The sequence below is a fragment of the Lepisosteus oculatus genome, chromosome 12, assembly GCF_040954835.1.
Source record: "Lepisosteus oculatus isolate fLepOcu1 chromosome 12, fLepOcu1.hap2, whole genome shotgun sequence".
Taxonomy (NCBI): Eukaryota; Metazoa; Chordata; class Actinopteri; order Semionotiformes; family Lepisosteidae; genus Lepisosteus; species Lepisosteus oculatus.
The window spans coordinates 6,868,572-6,886,731 of record NC_090707.1 but is presented as its reverse complement, the minus strand read 5'-3'; the positions used below and the strand labels follow the sequence as shown (position 1 = coordinate 6,886,731).

Sequence of the window (18,160 nt, the reverse complement as noted above, 5' to 3'; positions counted from 1 at the left end):
TGCCCTTCTGCTGGGTATAAATAGGAGCAGGAGTGTAGATCACAGACAGCATCTGCTCACCAACCATCACCATGGGGAAGGTACAGAGACTCTGTGTTTACAGATTGTAGTTTCAGAGATGTACAGTAGATGGAAAAGCACAGTAGAGTAACACCGATGTTTTGTCATTTTGCAGATCATCTTCTACGAGGACAGGAACTTCGGGGGGCGCTCCTATGAGTGCAGCAGCGACTGCGCTAACCTGCACTCCTACTTCAGCCGCTGCAACTCCATCCGAGTGGAGAGCGGCTGCTGGATGGTGTACGAGCGCCCCAACTACATGGGCTACCAGTACTTCCTGCGCAGGGGCGAGTATCCCGACTACCAGCGCTGGATGGGCTTCAACGACTGCATCAGGTCCTGCCGCTTCATTCCTCATGTAAGCTGCTTTGTATTTTTATAGGAATTAAACAATCATATTAATATATTTCAGAACTTGTAAATATAGATTTTGGCAAGAAACAGTGAATCAATTATCTCCAGGCCAGAGCTGTTTAATTGAATCAGTGTTTAATCTATTTTTTTCTAAATTGATTGAGTCTGAAAATTAAATTTATGTGGATTTTCATATACTGTACAGTAACCTATGTACTTAAAATAAACTCATATAATCCAGAGTATTCAACTTCGTGTTCTAGAACCACAAAAAATGTCTTATACTGAAGTTAAATGGCTCTGACAGACATAGAAGCCTGTAGGTTTATGAACAAAGTCTTGAAGGTTATCTCCAGTCTGTTTGTTTCAAAGTTTATAAATGATATTGATCCGATTGAAGTATAGTCTACACTTGGCAAAACAATGTTTTTTTGAGAACTTACTAAGGCAAGTCCCAGTTCAATCCCTGTTGAGAAATGTCTTGTGTTCACAGTACCAAGGCTCCTACAGGATGAGGATCTACGAGAGAGAAGGCTTTGGAGGCCAGATGATGGAGTTCATGGACGACTGTCCCAACGTCTACGACCGCTTCCGTTACAATGACATCCACTCCTGCAACGTGATGGAGGGATACTGGCTCTTCTACGAGCAGCCCAACTACAGAGGCAGGCAGTACTTCATGAGGCCCGGAGAGTACAGGAGGTTCAGCGACTGGGGAGGCATGAGTCCCAAGATCGGCTCCTTCCGGTGCATCATGGACTTCCATTAGTCAACACTTGTGAAGGATGATTCAAATGTGTTCTGATAACTAAGAATAAAGCCTTTTGTTAAAAAAATGATCTCTACAATTTAAGTTTATTTATGTGTTCTCCTTATATGGTTTCCTTTACAAATTGAATGGATTATACATTAGACAATGTGTTACTAATTGTTTTTATCACACTAGATTAAAACCCAGAGACGCAGCAACAAATACCAATTCTTTATTATCTCTTCCTGGAAAGTGAGATCAAACCAGTTTCTTTATTTGCACAAGTCTTAAGTAGTTTCAGATCACACATAGGGTTTTGTCTTACATTGTAGAAGCACGTGTGTAGCAAAATAGTACACCGTTATGATGCCAATTAAGTGCTACAAATTGCATGCAGCATACTGTATAATACAAAGAGCCCAGGCCAAAACTTTTAGGAATGTTTCAGAATCTTATTCCCATTCATGTGTTGTGAAAGAAATGGCCAAGAGCTTCCACGGGATATTGGTGATTTTACAGGGACAGGACAAATGTGAAATTGATCTACAGTGTTCTTAACTACAAGTGAGCAGTGAACACACTTTGTCAGGGACCTCAGTGTTGATCTGCTTCCGGATTAGGTCCCTCAGCTCTGGTGCTCACAATGGTGGAAGAAAGCCCTCCTTCTGATGAATTCACTGCACACTAAAGAGAAATCTGAACCTTGGTCTTGTTCAGTACAGTCTGGCAGAAGATGATGAGTACAAATTCAACATCCATTCCCACTGACCATGTTCTGCCTTGTGTTTCCACCATTTCCCCATATTTGTCATGTTTCCAGCTGATTGGCCAGTTGGTTGGCTTCAGCAAAGACTGACTATGGATTCTCCAACAATCCTTTTATATTACTGTTTTCACTAATTGTCTCATATAAATTCAATGTTAACCTCAGTTCTTCAGCGTCATACAGTGCTTCCTTCTGTCTGTCACTGTACTGCAAAATCATATGTGATGCCAGCATTTATACTATGCACATATCTACATTTATGGTCTTCTTCCAGGTGACTCCCTGCTATTGAGCATTGTCTGAATTTATTTTGGAATTTCCTCTGCTACAGTACATTTACATTTACAGTGTTTTTGGTATCATCTGTGAAACTGAATTTACTAAATACACCTAGATCACAGATTTTTAATTTGGTCCTAATACAGGTCCCTGTGTTACTACACTCAAGATATCCAGGTTTGAGCTGTCTTCTCAAATATGTATTTTTTTCTCTTTTTTTATAAATTAACCAACTCCAAATCCAAATAAGTCCTCTGACTATGACGCCAACTTTAATTAAATTAAACATCTTTAATTGAATATAGTCTTATATTAGCTTTAAGCAAGCATCAGCTAATAGGACTGCAATTATGTCACAGCCTAATACTCTCAAGAGTTTCTGATCCACGGAGCAAAATATGATTTCTGAGATTTGAAGCTTCTGCAGTGTGAACTAAAGGTGTACAAAATATTTTCGAAAGGATGGAGTGTTAAACAATTCATGATTCAAGGGCTCAGGAAAAAGACATTATCAGGTCTCACATAACATCATTGAATAACTTTCTTTTATAATAATAACCTACAGTGTCATGACAAGCCCAGGACATACAGTAAACACATGTGGGGTTTTATCGCTTCACTCTACCACTGGTTTTGAAACAATGTAGACAGTACCAAACCACATGTCAGCAATCAGTTCCTTTTCCAAAAGAGAGCGCTCATGAAATCGGAGTGAAACATGTGACTCAAGGGGTTCATCAATATTGATCATACTGTAGGTATCTACCCTGTATCACCACTTCAGGAATGTCCCAGGGTGAAATGTGGATTTTGTGCCGCCAGACTTGAAAGAGGTCATATTTTAGAGTGTGAAAAATCATAGAAAGCTGCTGTATTATAATGTTAAAAGTACCACTAAAGATTGTACTGGCTTGTTTTGGGAGTTTTTATACTTCAGCTTAAAAAACTCCTTTGTCTGGGCTATGGACAAAGCAATAAAGATAGTCAAACACATTTCATTTCACTCAGATGAGTAACAAGCCAATTTATTGTTTATTTGTTAGAATTTACTGAACTCCTTTCAACTATGAAGTTACCAAATGATCAAGTCATTTTCTTCATTGAAGAACACAAATGAAATGATTATGTTTCACTAAAACCGTCAGTTGTGATTTATCTCTTTAAGTACCAGACTCCAATACATCTGCTCAGATGGCTCTCAAGGCAAAGAAACAATTGCCTGTTTCTTGTGAGTTTAGCACTGTATCAAGACAATTTTTATGAATCTTTAAATTGCATTTTGCTTTCGGATGTCTTTAATTTAAAAAACATTACTATAAGTGCTCATGTAATATTTAAAAATAAAGAAAATGTGCATTGATAAACTCCAGGTTTACAAAGATGTGTAACAAACTCTTTCCAGATTGCGTGAAGTGGATAAACTGCATGTACAGTATCTGGAGTGTTCTGGGCAAGGGATTGTATTCATAAAACAAAGAGAAAATAGAGAGTGAGCCTGCTAAAAAAAAGACAACAACAATGTATGTATGCTGACTGAGCATGCATTCTTCACAATGGTACTTCACACTGTACAGAAAGCAATTGTAGGCCAGTTTGAGTTAAAGCAATGCAATAGTGCGGCTGACCAAGCAGAAGTGGACAGCATTCACGTGCCCTTCTGCTGGGTATAAATAGGAGCAGGAGTGTAGATCACAGACAGCATCTGCTCACCAACAATCACCATGGGGAAGGTACAGAGCCTCTGTGTTTACAGATTGTAGTTTCAGAGATGTACAGTGGATGGAAAAGCGCAGTAGAGTAACACTGATGTTTTGTCCTTTTGCAGATCATCTTCTACGAGGACAGGAACTTCGGGGGGCGCTCCTATGAGTGCAGCAGCGACTGCGCCGACATGCACTCCTACTTCAGCCGCTGCAACTCCATCCGAGTGGAGAGCGGCTGCTGGATGGTGTACGAGCGCCCCAACTACATGGGCTACCAGTACTTCCTGCGCAGGGGCGAGTATCCCGACTACCAGCGCTGGATGGGCTTCAACGACTCCATCAGGTCCTGCAGGATGATCCCACCTGTAAGTTACTGTGGAAATTTACAACCATTAAACCATTATTGCTGGACTTAGAAATATAAGTATATCTATATACTTCAAATAAGACCATATAACCAAGAGTCTTCAACTTAGCGTGTCTAGAATCACAACAAAATGTTGTCTAATAATGAAGATAAATGGCTCTGACAGACAAAGAAGCTTGTCAGCAAGTTTATGAACAAATTCTTGAAGGTTATCTCCAGTCTGTTTTTTTCAAAGCTTAGAAATGATATTGATCCAATTGAAGTATAGTCTACACTTAGTAAAGCAATGGGATTTTGAGAACTTACAGTACAACGTCAAGACCCAGGTTAGTCCGTGTTAAGGAATGTCTTGTGTTCACAGTACCAAGGCTCCTACAGGATGAGGATCTACGAGAGAGAAGGCTTCGGAGGCCAGATGATGGAGTTCATGGACGACTGTCCCAATGTCTACGACCGCTTCCGTTACAATGACATCCACTCCTGCAATGTGATGGATGGATACTGGATGTTCTATGAGCAGCCCAACTACAGAGGCAGGCAGTACTTCATGAGGCCCGGAGAGTACAGGAGGTTCAGCGACTGGGGAGGCATGAGCCCCAGGATCGGCTCCTTCCGGCGCATCATGGACTTCCATTAGTCAACACTTGTGAAGGATGATTTCAAAGTGTCCTGATAATTAAGAATAAAATCTTTTGTTAAAAAATGATCTCTGCAATTTAAGCTCATCTGTTTGTTCTCTTTAAATGGTTTCCTTTAAAATTGAATGGATTATACCAGTTATGCCAGTTAATGTCAGTGTCACGTCCGCTGCTAATCGGAATCCTCCTCATAAACAGTCTCGTCCCAATCAAGCACCAACTGTATCAACTTTCTGAAATCTCTGCAAACGCAACCGATCTATCCCTTCATCCAATCAGAGTGTCTCACTTGTTAAAACACCCCCCACTACCAAACTTACTTAAGTCTTCTCCGTTTCACTGAACGCTGCTTGGTATTGTTAGCTTCTTCGGAACTCCTTGCCTCGCATTATTAACTTGCTCTTGCCTTTCTGGATACTTGAAACCGGATCTTACCTTTTGACCTTGATCTTGTCTAGCGTTTTGGAGTCTCCTCCTGGATTCTCTTTGGTATCAAACCCGGAACTACGTCTCCGCCTAATGTTTTGGATAACTCAAAATCTCTCCTCACTCAGCTCTACAGCTCCACATTGGGTTCTTCACTCTTTCTACAATGCGCAGCGTTACAGTTAGAGTAGGGGCTTTCCAAAGGGCAGTTTAGACTACAAAACGCCCAGTCTATGATTCTCAGAAACAGTTTCAGCATCATGCTTCATTCATGTGTCATGAGAGAAATGGTCAAGAGCTTTCACAGGATATTGGTAATTTTACAATGACAGGACAAGTGTGAAATTGACCCACAGTGTTCTTAACTACAAGTGAACAGTGAACATACCGTGTCAGGGACTTCAATGTTAATTTATTCCAGGTAATGTGCTTCAGCTCTGGTGCTTACATTCGTGGAAGAAAGTTCTCCTTCTGATGTGGCCATTCCACAGTGAAGAAATGTCTTTAACTGAACCTTGGTCCTGGTCAGTAAACTCTGGCAGGAGAAAAATAATTAAAACTCATCTCCTTCACTGCTGCCCATGTTCTCCTGCCTGTTTCCAACAGAATCTGATCTACAGTGAGTTTTCTCAACCACAAGTTCATATTGGATGCTGAAGATATTGATTAAATTTGCAACAAAGCTACACAGAGTGTCTGTCTCATTTGAGATCCTTCAAGCTGATTGATCAGTGATCGGTTGGTTGTTTGGCTTCACGAGGTAATGCCTTCTGAAGTTTCCTACAGTCCATCTGTATTAGTGATTGGGCCTAATGTCTCATATGAATTCAGTGTTAACCTCAGTAATTCAGCAACAAGCAGAGCCTCCTCTATCTGTCCCTCTACTGTGAAATAATTTGTATCACCTGCGTGTTATAGTCTGCACATGTCTGCATTAACGCATTAACATTCTTCTGCTAAGTTGTTGCACACAATTCTGTTGTCAATTTTGTATTCAGAATTTTCTCTGTTGCATTTAAGGTGAATTTATTGCTTGTCGTTTTCAGGGATCATCTGTGAACTTGAGTACTTTGCTGACTGCACCAGAATAAATTAGATCCTAACACAGGTCCCTGTGGCACTCCACTTGCTAAATCATCACAGTTTAAACTTCCTCCTCATGCACTGATTCTTTTTAAAATAAATTGACAAATTCAAATTTTAAAATAGTGCATTACCTTGGATTTGAAGAAAGATACGAGATGTAAAAAAGGGGTTAACTGATTTCTTTCTGCACAAAGACTTCTTTGGTGCAAAACATTCCATGCTTCAGCACTTTTGGGCTATGGCAGAGATTGGAGTTAACTAATAAGAGATTTCAAGTGTGAGCTAGAGACTCGCTAACTATGGCAAGGTAAGACCAGCCATTCAAAGTGTTCAAGGTCTTGAGAATGTCCAAACACAGGTGACCTCCCGTCATTTCCATGTTAACAATTTGTGTCAGAAACGTCTTAACTTTGCTATATAATCTGGAGCTCTACACCTATAACTTTGAACAATTCTGAATGAATTGTTCCCTGCATGCAATAAAACTCACTTGTTCAGCTTCATCTCTGGGTCCAGAAGTTATGTGTTTGTTACAACAGATGCCTACAGTCATACTGAATATTAAATTAAAATGAATCTTTTATCAAATACAGACTCATATTAGCTTTAAGCACACATTAACAGAGAGTGTTACAACGTTTCAACAGCTAAAAGACTTTGAAGAGTTTTTAGATTCACAGTCCAAAATATATTTTCTGGGCTTTGCAGCTTTCACACTGTGAGAAGAAAGTGAACAAAACTATTCTAAAAAAGGACAAAACGTAAAACAATGTTGCAAAGTCTCAAAAGACTATATGACCAGGTCTCACGTGACATAATTGAAAAACCTTCTTTTCTAGTCATAAAACACAGTGCTATGACTAGAGCCCATCACATACAATTAAGTCAAAAGTCAATTCTCCTTCCACAGTATACCTCAGAGTATAATTACAGTACAGAGAGTCAATACTTTTCACCCACCTCAGTTATGTGACATGTTAATGAATTGTTAGGCTTTATCTAAATCCATTCAACATTGAAGTCAAACAATTAAGCAATTTTCTCCTTTTATAGACACAAAGTTTGTTAATATGTTTCAACAAAACCTTTGTTTATGACTTGGCTGTTCCACTGTCAGACTCCATCTCTCTTCCTCAGATGGCTCACAAGTCCATAAAGCAATTGTCTGTTTTGTGCAAGTGTATTAATGGACTGGTTTTTTAAATGCTTAAATTGTGTTCTGTTATCAGAAGTTTGAATCCAAAGAAAGCTAGCTTTGAAATGCAGTGCTCCTCTCATTTAATAAATTGTTGTGTTCATTTCTGATCACCAGACTTGCTTACCAAACTATGTAGCAAAGCCTCTCCAAACTGCTTTAAAATGGATAGGCTGCAAGAACCTGCAGTGTTTTTGAAAGGGGACTGTACTGAACAGTAAGAGAAATTCTGTATATAATCATAGAACTAGAACACAATGGAAAGTGAGAATGTTAAAAAAGGACAGCAGGTACGTGATGTATGGATTCTGAGTATGTATGCATTCTGCACAATGGTAATTCATACTGAACAGAAAGCAATTGTAGGCCAATTTGAGTTAAAGCAATGCAATAGTGCGGCTGACCAAGCAGAAGTGGACAGTATTCACGTGCCCTTCTGCTGGGTATAAATAGGAGCAGGAGTGTAGATCACAGACAGCATCTGCTCACCAACCATCACCATGAGGAAGGTACAGAGCCTCTGTGTTTACAGATTGTAGTTTCGGAGATGTACAGTAGATGGAAAAGCACAGTAGAGTAACACCGATGTTTTGTCCTTTTGCAGATCATCTTCTACGAGGACAGGAACTTCGGGGGGCGCTCCTATGAGTGCAGCAGCGACTGCGCTGACCTGCACTCCTACTTCAGCCGCTGCAACTCCATCCGAGTGGAGAGCGGCTGCTGGGTCCTGTACGAGCGCCCCAACTACATGGGCTACCAGTACTTCCTGCGCAGGGGCGAGTATCCCGACTACCAGCGCTGGATGGGCTTCAACGACTGCATCAGGTCCTGTCGTTTCATTCCTCATGTAAGTTGCTTTGTATTTTTATAGGAATTAAACAATCGGATTGATATATTTTTAAAACTTAAAAATATAGATTTTGGCAAAGTCAAACGGTGAATCATTCATCTTCAGGCCAGAGCTGTTTAAATGAATCAGTGTTTAATCTAAATGATATTCCAGTTCAGTCTGTATTAAGGAATGTCTGTGTTCACAGTACCAAGGCTCCTACAGGATGAGGATCTACGAGAGAGAAGGCTTCGGAGGCCAGATGATGGAGTTTATGGACGACTGTCCCAATGTCTACGACCGCTTCCGTTACCATGACATCCACTCCTGCAATGTGATGGAGGGATACTGGATGTTCTACGAGCAGCCCAACTACAGAGGCAGGCAGTACTTCATGAGGCCCGGAGAGTACAGGAGGTTCAGCGACTGGGGAGGCATGAGTCCCAGGATCGGCTCCTTCCGGCGCCTCATGGACTTCCATTAGTCAACACTTGTGAAGGATGATTCAGATGTGTTCTGATAACTAAGAATAAAAGTTTTTTAAAGCAACATTCAGTGTCTGCAATTGAATCTCATTCATCTGTCTTCTCTATATTAACCATACAAAACAAAATCCTTTAGAAATGTGCTTCTATATGCAGTATGTTATGCATTGTGGGACTTGGTATTTTCGGTCACAGTGGTTTCATTCTCAGAGTCTCAGCAACAAACACCAATTCCTTTTTCACTCTTTCTGCAATGTGAGATCAAACCAGTTGGTTCATCCCCTCAAGCTTTGACCTACAATTTGAACACTGTGTCAGCATGCGTAGGCTGCAACGGATCAAGTGAAGGCTTATTCCATGCTGAAGAGAGATGACAAGAAACACAATGTTTAGACTGTGGAGCATTCCTGAGGTGTCACTTCAAAGCCGAAATGTTGTGTTTCTTTTCTTCACTTTTCAGCATGGAATAAACTTTACTTGTTCCATTTCTCCTACTGTATGTAGCAAAAACACTTCTGTAGCATAATAACATATCTATGATGTCAATTAAAAATTTAATAATAAGGTGCTGTACAAACTACATGACTATCTTTAGGCTCTTGTGGTCATTCATACAGTATGAATGACCAACAGGCCAACAGGTTCTACAGGATATGTGTGAAATTGATCTACATTGTGCTTACTGGCACGTGAGCGCTGAACACACAGTTTGTCAAGGACCTCAGTGTTGGACTACTTCCAGGTTAAGTCCCTTAGCTCTGGTGCTCACAGTGGTGGAAGAAAGTTCTCCTTCTGATGTGTCCACTCCACGCTGAAGAGATGTCTTTAACTGAACCTTGGTCCTGTTCAGTAATGTCTGGCAGGAGTTGATGAATACAAATCCACATCTTTGCTGTTGACCATCTACTGCCTTCTGTTTCCCCCAGAGTCAGATTTTGATTGGCAGTTCTCTCATTGAAAAATGTATCCTGGATCTTGATCAGATAACAGCTGTAGTAAAGCTGCTCAGAGTGGCTGAATCATTTGTTATCTCTCCAGATGATCTGCTGGCTGTTTGACTTCAGCAGGTTTTGACCACTGGTAGTTCCCTACAGTCCATCTGTAATAATAATTCAACAAAGTGTCACATATTGACTCAATGTAAACCTCAATACTTTGGCAACAAATACTTGTTCCTTCTATCTGCCCCTGTACTGAAAATTAATTTTAAGATCCTGTGTGTTATACTTTACATGCATCTACTGTACATGAGTGGCCTTCTGTCAGGTGTTTGCCCAAAGTTGAGGGCTGAATGAATTTATTTCAGAATTTACTCTACTGCTTCTACAGTGTTTGTGGCACTCATCCTTTTTAGGTATCATCTGTGAGCTTAAATAATTTGTAAATTCACCAGAATCCAGATGATTTAGATAAATTGGGTCGTAAAACAGGTTCCAGCGGCACTCCATTCATTAAGTCATCGCAGATTTAGCTTTCTGCTTTTATTAGAAAAATCAACCAGTTCTAAGTTTTAATAATAGCTTTATTATTAAAGAACAGTGCTACAATGATGCCACAGCCAAAGACTGTGAAGCGTTTCAGATTCACAGTCCAAAAGAATAATTCTAGGCTTTGCAGCTTCCACACCGTGAGCATAAAAGGAAGAAAACTATTTTAAAAAAGGACAAAATGTAAAACAATTTAAGTATCATGGGCTCAGAAGACTATATGAACAGGTCTTACATGACATCATTGAATAACCTTCTTTTCCATTAATAACACACAGTGGTATGACATTAGCCCAGGACATACAAACAAACAAACCACAAGTCATTCTCCTTCCAGAATATAACCCCAAAACAAGCTGCTGTTCCCACTATGAAAGAAAAACATGTTCTCCACATCTTTTCAAATTAATTTAGCGGCAGAAGCTTTTTTATCTATATTAATTAACATTGATATCCAAATTATATTGCTGGAGTAATCTGAGTGAAATATCTCACTGTTGAATTTGATCATAGGTGCCTGTTCAGTGACTCTTTGGGAATGTCACTGGGTGAAATCCTTGTCCCTAGATTTGAAGTTAGGTGATGTTCTAGAGCGTGGGAGCTCATAGAAACTCATTTAATAAAAAATACCAATAGACATTGTACATTTGTGTCCTCAGTCCTGTTGTGTCATACAGTACAAATGACAAAGCCCAGGTGTCTGTGTAGTAAAAGTCTCTTTATTTCATACTGTATGCATATGGAAGAATGGCTTGCAACCACAGAACTCCCTGAACAGTACAAGAATTAGTCTTTTATACCTTAAAACAAACGAGTTACTACAACATATTCTGAATGAATGATAAGACAACAACACATCCTACAGTATATGGTTATTAATCATATCTAAGTTGCAGACTAGACAAAAGTTGGTTCCTTTCATATGTTCTGAGCACACAGCCAGCTTACCTCATACATGCCCTTTTTCTTACTGACCAAGGACAGGCAGCACATTTATATTTTTGGGCGCAAAGCAGACTTCAAGCCACTAGACTGCATACTTCGCAAAAACACAAAAATGATATTATTATCTCACTTCCCTGTCACGCCCTCTGCAGCCAGAAGGCGTTCCTTCTCTGTCCTGCCTCTCATTTCCGGTTCTCTGCTGTCCTTCCGGTGTTTCTCTCTCTGGGGTAATATATTTCCGGGTCTTTCAGTCTGCCTTGGCTCAGCATTGACGTTCGGATGTCCTGAGACCCGCCTAGCACCAGGTCGCCCCACGTCTGCTATCTGAGGGCATAGGTTTCTATACGGCATTTCCTGAACAGCTGAGCCCGGGCTTACCCCCGTCTCGCCGCTACGCATAGGGTCTTTCGCTCTCCTGTCATTCCACGGTTCGTCCTTTCCGACATCCTTGACTTTCCCAGGTGTCTCCCTTGTCTCTTCAGTCCTTTTCACAGTTCATGTTCAACAGGTCATTTATCGGGAGTTTGGATAAAGCAGCACAGAGAGTCAAATACATTTAATCTGAGTCTCATGTGTAACATTATTATCAATCGTTGCTTAGAACATTCAACAAGGAAGTCAAACAAGTAATATTCTACTTTTAAAGACACAAATCTTCTTAACATGCTTCAACAAAACCTTTGGTTGTGACTTGTCTCTTCAAGTTCCCGATCATGCTGCTCAGATGCTGTAGCTTTTAAATCCATAAATCCAGCAATTGTATGTATCTTGTAAGTGTATTAAGAGATTGATTCTTTCAACTGCTTAAATTTTGCATTGTTATCAGAGGTTTTTAACCAAAGAAAGCTCTCTTTGTAAAGCTGTGCTTCTCTCAATCTATAAAGTGTCGTGTAATATTGGATAATAAATAAAACGTTCATTTCTGATCACCAGGCTTGTGTACAAAAAATCTGTAATAAACCCTCTCCAAACAGCTTTAAAATGGATAGGCTGCCTGAAGCTGCAGTATTTTTTAAAAGGGACTGTACTGAACGCTAAGATGTAATCATAGAACTAGAAACACAATGGAAAATAAGAATGTTAAATAAAGACACAAAAGGTACGTGGATTCTGACTTTGTATGCAGGCTCTACAATGGTACTTCACACTGAATAGAAAGCAACTATAGTTCAGTTTTAGTTAAAGCAATGCAATAGTGCAGCTGACCAAGCAGAAGTGGACAGTATTCACGTGCCCTTCTGCTGGGTATAAATAGGAGCAGGAGTGTAGATCACAGACAGCATCTGCTCACCAACCATCACCATGGGGAAGGTACAGAGCCTCTGTGTTTACAGATTGTCGTTTCAAAGGCCTACAGTAGATTGAAAGAAACAATAACGTTTTTGTTTTGCCGTTTTGCAGATCATCTTCTACGAGGACAGGAACTTCGGGGGGCGCTCCTATGAGTGCAGCAGCGACTGCGCTGACATGCACTCCTACTTCAGCCGCTGCAACTCCATCCGAGTGGAGAGCGGCTGCTGGATGGTGTACGAGCGCCCCAACTACATGGGCTACCAGTACTTCCTGCGCAGGGGCGAGTATCCCGACTACCAGCGCTGGATGGGCTTCAACGACTCCATCAGGTCCTGCAGGATGATCCCCCATGTAAGTTACGTTTACTTTATTAAGTATTAAGCAAGCATCTCAACATTTATTTTAAAAAATAATACAGAATTTAGGAAAGAATATACTGTATATACTGTAGCATACCATATTGTATGTGCTGGAATACTAGCCTTTTCACAGTGAATCAGTTATGTTCAGGCTAGTTTTGTTTAATTGTTTTAAATCATGAGATCCAGCAATTGTTTAAATTAAACAGTAAACATTCTTTATAAGCAGTCAAACACATTGATCACATTCAATTCTAATCTGAATTTAGTAAAGCACTGTTATTTTGATAAATTACTAAGGCAAGTCCCAGTTCAGTTTGTATCAGTTTGGAATGATATTCCAGTTCAGTCTGTATTAAGGAATGTCTTGTGTTCACAGTACCAAGGCTCCTACAGGATGAGGATCTACGAGAGAGAAGGCTTCGGAGGCCAGATGATGGAGTTTATGGACGACTGTCCCAATGTCTACGACCGCTTCCGTTACCATGACATCCACTCCTGCAATGTGATGGAGGGATACTGGATGTTCTACGAGCAGCCCAACTACAGAGGCAGGCAGTACTTCATGAGGCCCGGAGAGTACAGGAGGTTCAGCGACTGGGGAGGCATGAGCCCCAGGATCGGCTCCTTCCGGCGCATCACTGACTTCTATTAGTCACATTTGTGTAGGATGATTTAAAAGTGTCCTGATGACTAAGAATAAAACTTTTTTTAAAGCAACATTCACTGTCTGCAATTGAATCTCATTAATTTGTCCTTTCTATGTTATCTATATACTGTAAAACATTTCCTTTAGAAATGTGATTTAATATACTGTACATTATGCGTTGTGGAACACCAATTCCTTTTTAACCCATTCTGCAATCTGAGATCAAACCAGCTGGTTCATCCATACAAGCTTTGACCTACAGTACAAACACAGAATTTTCCTAAAAGCAGAAACACTTCAAAATAACATGTACATGTCATTTATAACATGTCAATTACTAATAGGTGCTGTACAAGTAACATAGTATACTAGACAGGTACTGTATATAATTTTATTTATCATATACAGTTTCTTGCATTAGGAATTTGTCTTTTCACATACCCCAACTTGCTCTCAATGAGACACACAGACAGGGAGAGAAGCTGGGGTCAGAGCGCAGGGTCAGCCATATATACGGCACCCCTGGAGCAGTTGGAGCTAAGGGCCTTACTCAGGCGCCCAATGGAGTAGGATTCCTCTGCCGGCCGCGGGATATGAACCGGCAACCACCCAAGCAGATCCTACGCCACAGAGCCAGCCACCACACCGCCCCATATACAGCACTCAGTCCAAACATTTCAGGAACACTTATGGTCATTCATGTGTTGTGAAAGAATTGGCCAAGAGGTTCCACAGGATATTGATGATGTTCTCCTTCTGATGTGGCAATTCCTCATTGAAGAGATGTCTTTAACTGAACCTTGGTCCTGTTCAGTAAAGTCAGGCAGGAGATAATAATTACAAATTCACTTCCATTTCTGTTCTACTGTCTGTTTCTTTCAGAATGTGATCTGGATTGTGTTTTCTCAATCAAAAATTAATCTTGGATCTTGATCACACCCATAAGTTGAAGTAAAGCTGCTCAGAGCTGCTGTCTAATTGTCCAAGCCTCCAGCTGATCTGCTGGCTTTTTGACTCTCCAGGTGTGGACCCATGGTAGTTCCCTGAAGCGCATCTGTATTAGTGTTTGGACTTAGTGTCTCATATTAATTAAATGTAAACCTCAATACATCAGGAACAAACGGTGCTTCCTTCAGTCTCTTACTGCAAAATCATTTCTAAAACCTGCACGTTATACTTTGCATGTATCTACTTGAGTCGTCTTCTCCCAGGTGTTTTCCCACAGTTGAATTTATTTCAAAATTTCGTCTGTTGCTTCTAAAGTGTTTGAGGTACTTATCTTTTTTAGGTATCAACTTTGAACTTGAATACTTTGAGTCTAGATCATTGATATAAATCAGGTAAATTAGATGTCTTCTCTTTCATTGTTCCTCCTATCAATGCAGAAACAGAGGCAAAAGGAACATACAGGTACACTATAAAAATGCTAACATTATTTTAAAAAGAGAAGGCAGACATTAAATCTGTAGGACGCCTGTTGACTGAACTAAAGGTGGGACACCACACAGACCCAAGGCAAATGAGATGGCATCAGGCCAGGACTGAGGAACCCAGGGACATTTTGTTTGCCAGGGGTAGCAGCAGGAGGAAAAACAGACTTAAAAATCTGTAGGACGCCTGCGGAGCAAGAGGTTAGACACTGCACAGACCCAGGGCTGAGAATACGACATCTGGAGCAGCGGACAGCAAGAGTGAGGAAGCCTGAGCTTTGTTGAAAGTGCAGCAGGACAGAAGGCAGAAAACTGTAGGATGCCTGCTGACTGTGATGTACATAAGACTCCGGACAGACCCAGGGCCAAAGACATAGAGTCAGGAGTACCAGGGACAGTGAGAGAGGAACTAGTGGGCTGTTACGGATGCCAGGATATTGGCAGGAGAAAGCAGGCATTAGGAACTGTAGGATGCCTGCTGAGTGAGCCGGGGGTAGGATGTTGGACAGCGCCAGGGATGAAGAGGCGACATGAGGAGCAGCAGCGGCTGAGAGGGAACTCCTTGGATGTTGGATGTGAGGGTAGTGGCAGGAGGAAAAGCAGACATTAAAAAGAATAGGATGCTTGCTGTCTGAATTGGAGGTAGGACGCCGGACAGACCTGGGGCCGAGGTGCAGGAACTGGGAGTCAAAGGCACATTGCAATTGAGCCACTTTGAATGCTGGTGATAGAAGCAGAACAGATTGCAGGAGAAATTAGATTAATTAACAGGAAGATGAGGAGGACAGGAGGGAGCAGGAACAACAGAAGCAGCAGGCAGAGAAATACATGAATAAAGGAGAGGGACTGTGAAAGGGAATTTGAAGGGAAACACTAGGTTGAATGGGAGGTCCTGGGAGTGGCAGGAAGGGTACCCCTGGGCTCCTTTTGAGAATTGGCATCTAGGATGACATCATACCAGAAAGTAGAAGCATGTTGGTTCATAGAACTTGATTGTTATGGAACTCAGACACATAGAACAATATTAAGGACTAAAATCAAATTAATTTGCTTCACTAAAACCATTAGGTTATGACTTGTTTCTTCAAGTACCAGCCTCCACCTCTCCTGCTCAGATGTCTCTCAAGGCAAGGACCCAATTGCCTATTTCTTGCCTGAGTGTATTAATGCATCAAACCCTTTAAATTTAAACTGAGCTTTGCTACTGGACATTTTAACCAAAGAAAATTCAACATTTGGTAATTCAATATTTTGGGAAGCAGTGCTCCACCGGATCTACTGTATAAATTCTCATGAAATGCTAAATAATAAATAAAATGTTAATTTCTGAATTTCTGATCTCTGGGCTTGCTTAAAAAGATGTGTAACAAACTCTCTCTAAACTATACTAAAATGGAAATGCTGCATGTATCTAGAATGTTACTGGGATGGGATTATCCTAAACAGTAAGAGAAATTCTGTATGTATTCATAAAACAAAGACACAATGGAGAGGCACCATGTTAAATAAAGACAACAGGAATGTATGGATTTTGACTATGCATGCTATAAAGTACAATGGTACATCACACTGAACAGAAAGCAACTATAGTTCATTTTTAGTTAAAGCAATGAAATAGTGCAGCTGACCAAGCAGAAGTGGACAGCATTCACGTGCCCTTCTGCTGGGTATAAATAGGAGCAGGAGTGTAGATCACAGACAGCATCTGCTCACCAACAATCACCATGGGGAAGGTACAGAGCCTCTGTGTTTACAGATTGTAGTTTCAGAGGCCTACAGTAGTTGGAAAAGCACAGTAGAGTAACACTGATGTTTTGTCCTTTTGCAGATCATCTTCTACGAGGACAGGAACTTCGGGGGGCGCTCCTATGAGTGCAGCAGCGACTGCGCTGACATGCACTCCTACTTCAGCCGCTGCAACTCCATCCGAGTTGAGAGCGGCTGCTGGATGGCGTACGAGCGCCCCAACTACATGGGCTACCAGTACTTCCTGCGCAGGGGCGAGTATCCCGACTACCAGCGCTGGATGGGCTTCAATGACTGCATCAGGTCCTGCCGCTTCATTCCTCATGTAAGTTGCTTTGTATTTTTATAGGAATTAAACAATCAGATTGATATATTTTTAAAACTTGAATATATAGATTTTGGCAAAGTCAAACGGTGAATCATTCATCTTCAGGCCAGAGCTGTTTAAATGAATTAGTGTTTAATCTAAATGATATTCCAGTTCAGTCTGTATTAAGGAATGTCTTGTGTTCACAGTACCAAGGCTCCTACAGGATGAGGATCTACGAGAGAGAAGGCTTCGGAGGCCAGATGATGGAGTTCATGGACGACTGTCCCAATGTCTACGACCGCTTCCGTTACCATGACATCCACTCCTGCAATGTGATGGAGGGATACTGGATGTTCTACGAGCAGCCCAACTACAGAGGCAGGCAGTACTTCATGAGGCCCGGAGAGTACAGGAGGTTCAGCGACTGGGGAGGCATGAGCCCCAGGATCGGCTCCTTCCGGCGCCTCATGGACTTCCATTAGTCAACACTTGTGAAGAACGATTCAGATGTGTTCTGATAACTAAGAATAAAAGTTTTTGTTAAAAAATTCAGTCCCTGCAATTTTATATCGTTTATTCATTCTTTATTTGGTTTCCTTTTGGAAATTATGGATTATGGATTGTACGTTAGACAATGTGTTACTAGTCTTTTCTTTCACACTTTAGAAAGACTTCTGTAGCAAAATAAAACACCTGTATGATGCCAAATTAATATTAGGTGCTGTAGATATTACATTGTATACTACATAATAGTCAATCCGTAATTTGAGTTGAACTAATCTAAACACTTTGATGATATTCAAGCTTTGTGAAAGAAATGGGGAAAAGGTTCCATGCAATATTGGTGATTTTACAAGGACAGGACAAGTGTGAAATTGACCCACAGTGTTTTTAATAATGTAAACAGTGAACATAACTTTGTCATTGATCAGTGTTGGTCAAATGTTGAACTACTTCCAGGTTAATTCCTACTTCCAGGTTCCAGCTCACAGTCATGGAAGA

The 18,160-nt window shown here is 40.8% G+C and overlaps 5 protein-coding genes across 5 annotated transcripts; all 5 read left to right on the top strand.

The window, feature by feature from the left end:
* Nucleotides 1-1,253, top strand: LOC138241973 (gamma-crystallin M2-like). Its single transcript, XM_069196423.1, has 3 exons — nt 1-80; nt 176-418; nt 908-1,253. Exons 1-3 carry the CDS (start codon nt 72-74, stop codon nt 1,181-1,183), a joined length of 528 nt encoding a protein of 175 aa, XP_069052524.1. The 5' UTR covers nt 1-71; the 3' UTR covers nt 1,184-1,253.
* A 2,593-nt stretch (nt 1,254-3,846) lies between these two features.
* Nucleotides 3,847-4,986, top strand: LOC102694885 (gamma-crystallin M2-like). The gene is made up of 3 exons (XM_006636280.3): nt 3,847-3,940; nt 4,036-4,278; nt 4,642-4,986. Exons 1-3 carry the CDS (start codon nt 3,932-3,934, stop codon nt 4,915-4,917), a joined length of 528 nt encoding a protein of 175 aa, XP_006636343.2. The 5' UTR covers nt 3,847-3,931; the 3' UTR covers nt 4,918-4,986.
* Nucleotides 4,987-8,053: 3,067 nt separating this feature from the next.
* LOC138241972 (gamma-crystallin M2-like) lies at nt 8,054-9,000 on the top strand. The gene is made up of 3 exons (XM_069196421.1): nt 8,054-8,134; nt 8,230-8,472; nt 8,663-9,000. Exons 1-3 carry the CDS (start codon nt 8,126-8,128, stop codon nt 8,936-8,938), a joined length of 528 nt encoding a protein of 175 aa, XP_069052522.1. The 5' UTR covers nt 8,054-8,125; the 3' UTR covers nt 8,939-9,000.
* A 3,657-nt stretch (nt 9,001-12,657) lies between these two features.
* LOC138242006 (gamma-crystallin M2-like) lies at nt 12,658-13,743 on the top strand. Its single transcript, XM_069196618.1, has 3 exons — nt 12,658-12,682; nt 12,773-13,015; nt 13,403-13,743. Exons 1-3 carry the CDS (start codon nt 12,674-12,676, stop codon nt 13,676-13,678), a joined length of 528 nt encoding a protein of 175 aa, XP_069052719.1. The 5' UTR covers nt 12,658-12,673; the 3' UTR covers nt 13,679-13,743.
* A 3,067-nt stretch (nt 13,744-16,810) lies between these two features.
* Nucleotides 16,811-17,710, top strand: LOC138242005 (gamma-crystallin M2-like). The gene is made up of 3 exons (XM_069196617.1): nt 16,811-16,835; nt 16,931-17,173; nt 17,365-17,710. The coding sequence occupies exons 1-3, from the start codon at nt 16,827-16,829 to the stop codon at nt 17,638-17,640; spliced, it is 528 nt and encodes a 175-aa protein (XP_069052718.1). The 5' UTR covers nt 16,811-16,826; the 3' UTR covers nt 17,641-17,710.
* Nucleotides 17,711-18,160: the final 450 nt, after the last annotated feature.